A 4,066-nucleotide genomic window follows, 5' to 3' on the forward strand; every position below is an offset into this window, starting at 1 on the left:
GCTCGTCAATACACGTAACGTTGATCACTTCAGAAAAATCAACAATAGGCCTAAGTTAACCGAGTTGGAGCCAATAACGTTTGGGGGGGGGGGGCAATTTTTTTTGTACGCCACTGATTGCAAACATTTGTTCTACATTAGCCTATATGTTTTTATGCTTTACATCCAAACAATAATAACAAATCTTTGTTTTTGCTTTTAAAACTTTTTCATGAAAAGATAAAAAGACAAAGAACTAAGTGTGTAAAGTTTGTTCATTTTCCATTTTACATACATTTTGCATACAGCAGTGATTGAAGGCAAGTCGGATCTTACATTAGTAATTGATCCGGCGATAGTCTTGTATTGGAATCAAAATTCATGTCACTCAAACTCCCTACAGATATAAACGTCGTCGTAGATAGATTTTAATGATGACAACGAGGACTTTAATTTTGACAGGAGTTTTATTAACCCGGAAATACAGCAGAACCGTTGCTCCCCTAACTCTGCTTTAAGATGGCTTTCAGAACTGGACATGTTTTCAACTACCTTCTGATTATTTGGTTTGAATATCGGTCATAATCGGATGGTGTGTGGAAATTAGATCGGATTTGAGGGGGTTTTGCCCACTGTAAGCGGTGTCCGACCACGACGACAGCTTCAGTTTCCCTTCGGCGTTCTGCACAACAGCAGAGCTCTTACATTGGCTGTACAGTTGAGTTGGTAAATATTACCAGCTCTCCAGTCAGACTCCATCTAGACCAGTGCTTCTGATCAAATGGCCACCATGGAGAAGCTGATGAAGGCGTTTGAGTCGCTCAAATCATTCCAGCAGCAGCAAGGCCCGCTGTCGGCCGAGGAGCTCGTCCAGAAACAGTGAGTGCTGAGCTCATGTTAATGCTTCTTCATCATCATCATCATCATCAGGGTGCTGACATCACCTGAGACAGTCGCTATAGTAATGTTGTCGTCACATGCGGGAGGGCTGTGTGTTTTCTCGTATAAAGCTGGTTATTGTTGTTGTCTTGGGCTTAAATCACATGACGCTCAACACGTTAGAAGTGTCACACAGCCTCGTTTGATTCTGCGCCAGTGTCGAGATAAAACAGCCTAGAAAACCCAGGAGAAAGCTGTTGCGTATAAAGAAAGCAAGAAATAACTCCATAATTCTTGACTGCTGAAACAAAACACATACTGGGAAATGTTTGTGTGTAAATTAAGTAGCTATTTTCTATGAATCTGTTCATCTCCTGATTTTTACATCTTCTCACAAAACGTGTTTTTCCTTGCATGCCACTCAACGTGACTCAATACCATCAGATACAAAAAGTTATGTGTCAGAAATTGATTATACACGCTGACAGATTGCCTCAAGGCAATTTTCAGCTCCATGTATTGAATCGTCACCACAGTCATACTGAAAATCTGGCGAAATCACCCAGTTTTGTCTGTTACATACTTACTAAATGCAAAAGCCATTTTAATTTTCTGGTGTACCTTTTTTATAAGCTGAATATGTATTTCAGTTCTTGGGAAGTATTAATGATAATGTGATATAATTCTAATAAAAGAGAAAAGTAAATAGAAAAAGATATTCTAATGATCATCACTGATTTATTTCAAAGTTTGAAAATTAAATTCAAACATATATAGCATAAATGCACTGTAAATAAGTACCTGTAAATAAATACGTTACAAAGACATTGGATGGGAATTGTGTGTAAATAAATGAAGCGATTTCCTCATTTAAGACACCAGAAGCGTTTGAATAGTTGACTTTGCATTCGATCAGCACTGAGCATATGTTAAATCATGAAAATTAATTAATTGATGTTCTGTTAATGAGACAGATTGACATTATTCTGGATAAAAAAAGCTAAAACAAATTCCTCGTATGTGTAAAACATACCTGGCGATAAAGCTCATTCTGATTCTGATTCTAAAATGTCCCAAGATAAACTGTTTGGTACTATTTTGGATGTTAAGGGACCTGTCTGCCAAGCCTCTAAGTGATCATGCGTCAACCACTGTAATAGATTACCTATTACATATTTAGTTTTTCAAGGTTGAACGCTCATCTGCTGAAGTCATTTGGTTGTGTTTAAATAAATTCAGATTTGTTGTAGATCACCATGAGTGAACAGTGATGTTACATGTGCTGTGGTCCAGAAGAACAGCTTTATTGCTGCATTGTTAGCAAGTTTACATTAACCTAATGGTTTAGGTAATCAGTATTGGAAAATAAACAGTATCTGGCTGACTACTGTGGCCCAACATAATGTACTCACTGACTTTAAAGATTAATGTCAGATTTACAACTCAATTGCTTCTATTCATGTTGAGTTGCATATTTGTGCTCTTTGTGTATGTTTATGAAGAAAATATCTGCTGGAGATGTTGGAGATGTGTTTAATCAAATGTAAATTCATTTTATGTTTGTTTTCATGACATTCCCAGTAACATTGTGTTTTTCTTACAGAAAAAAAGACCTTGCTACAACCAAAAAGGACAGAGTGACTCATTGCCTGACGATATGTGAAAACATCGTGGCACAGTCGCTGAGGTATGGACTGACACATCAGATTAAGGATAATCAGATTTGGTCACGTTTTATGAGTCATTGACAAAAGCCTGTTGAAGCTGAGGCTAGGCTGGCTTTTTCACCCTTACAATGCAAATTCAGTGAAGGTATTCAAGTGGCCTAACAAATTTTAATGTGAGTGCCAGCACGCTTGAAATTCTCAAAGTCCAGTTCTCTCAGCTTGACTACACTTGAATACAAAAAATAAATCTGTTTGGAAAAACAATGGCAGTAAATTAAAGATTATTGCAAACTTTTAAAAAGCCTGTGCAGACGTTTTTGATTGGCTCTTTCTAAATGTGCTGTCCTTCACCTGTAGGTCAGCATATACACTACTGTTCAAAAGTTTAGGGACAATACAGATGTAGTGAAATCCTTTTTGCTGATAGTAACAGCTGGATTTAAAGAGGAACAGACCACACTCAGATGTGTAGTCTCCTTATTTTCTATTATAATCTGAATGAGTGGCAAAGTCAAATTGCCTTTGTTGGGACATAATATACATAATGCACATATTTTATCTGGGCCGCTGCTAATTTGAAAGTTTTAGCCTACATTTTTGTTAGCAAATTAGTATTTTTGTCACAGCTGTGTATGTAATGTATGTCATTCCACTGAGACCTTTTCACTGTAACTTTATCAGGACATCTCCAGAGTTCCAGAAACTTCTCGGAATTGCGATGGAAATGTTCTTGTTGTGCAGCGACGACAAGGAGTCTGACGTCAGGATGGTGGCAGATGAGTGCCTCAACAAAATCATCAAAGTAAGTCATGTTCAGTTTATGGCTGCACGATAAATCGCATGCGATATTTAATGCGCATCTTGTCAGAAAGCCGGTTCTGTAATCAGCGGTAAATCTCCATCACCTGCGGGCTTTCACATTGAGCAGCATCAACTCCTCAGAACCGGCTTCACTGATAAGATGCGCGTTAAATATCGCATGCGATTTATCGTGCAGCCCTAGTTCAGTTTATACATCTCATATATATTCATTTGGAGACTAATGATGATTAGAGTGATAAAATATTGTGATATAATTTCTGCAGGCATTGATGGATTCCAACTTGCCTAGGCTGCAGCTTGAACTGTACAAAGAGATTAAAAAGGTGAGTCAGATTGCATCATCTTTATGCGATTTGGATGTATTTTCACCAGAAACAAAAATTTGTCTTGCCCCCCCTTTTTTTACATTTGATATATGTGTGTGTGTCTATTGTAACGGGGTGAAGAATCACACGACAAGTAATCTCAATCAATACCCCGGAGGGTGGATTATTGGGGTGATGGGTGCTAGTGAGGGGTCCGTGCCTGTGGGGCTGGTCGGTCACACACTGCTTTCTGTGGGAAAAATGAGAGGGCGAGTTAGTGGTTAGTGCCATGGAGGAATCTCCTAGATGGCAGGGCTTGCGTGGCTTATGTAGCCACCGCCTGATGAGGTGCAGCTGTGACCGATCAGCCTGTGATGATGATGGCCAGGTGCTCCTCGCTTGTTTCCAGGGCGA

The 4,066-nt window shown here is 38.9% G+C and overlaps 1 protein-coding gene across 6 annotated transcripts in view; it reads left to right on the plus strand.

Moving 5' to 3' along the window:
* Positions 1 to 459: 459 nt before the first annotated feature.
* The window catches only part of LOC107679870 (huntingtin-like), a 49,259-nt gene continuing 45,652 nt past the window's right edge, over positions 460 to 4,066 (plus strand). For all 6 annotated transcript variants that reach the window (XM_016475578.1, XM_016475580.1, XM_016475579.1 and 3 more), the window contains exons 1-4: positions 460 to 858; positions 2,462 to 2,545; positions 3,207 to 3,327; positions 3,611 to 3,670. In XM_016475578.1, the coding sequence (XP_016331064.1) occupies positions 761 to 858; positions 2,462 to 2,545; positions 3,207 to 3,327; positions 3,611 to 3,670 (363 nt within the window). In that variant the 5' untranslated portion in view covers positions 460 to 760. The remainder of the gene's footprint in view (positions 859 to 2,461; positions 2,546 to 3,206; positions 3,328 to 3,610; positions 3,671 to 4,066) is intronic.

The sequence above is a fragment of the Sinocyclocheilus anshuiensis genome, unplaced genomic scaffold, assembly GCF_001515605.1.
Source record: "Sinocyclocheilus anshuiensis isolate Anshui unplaced genomic scaffold, SAMN03320099.WGS_v1.1 scaffold788, whole genome shotgun sequence".
In the NCBI taxonomy this organism is placed as follows: Eukaryota; Metazoa; Chordata; class Actinopteri; order Cypriniformes; family Cyprinidae; genus Sinocyclocheilus; species Sinocyclocheilus anshuiensis.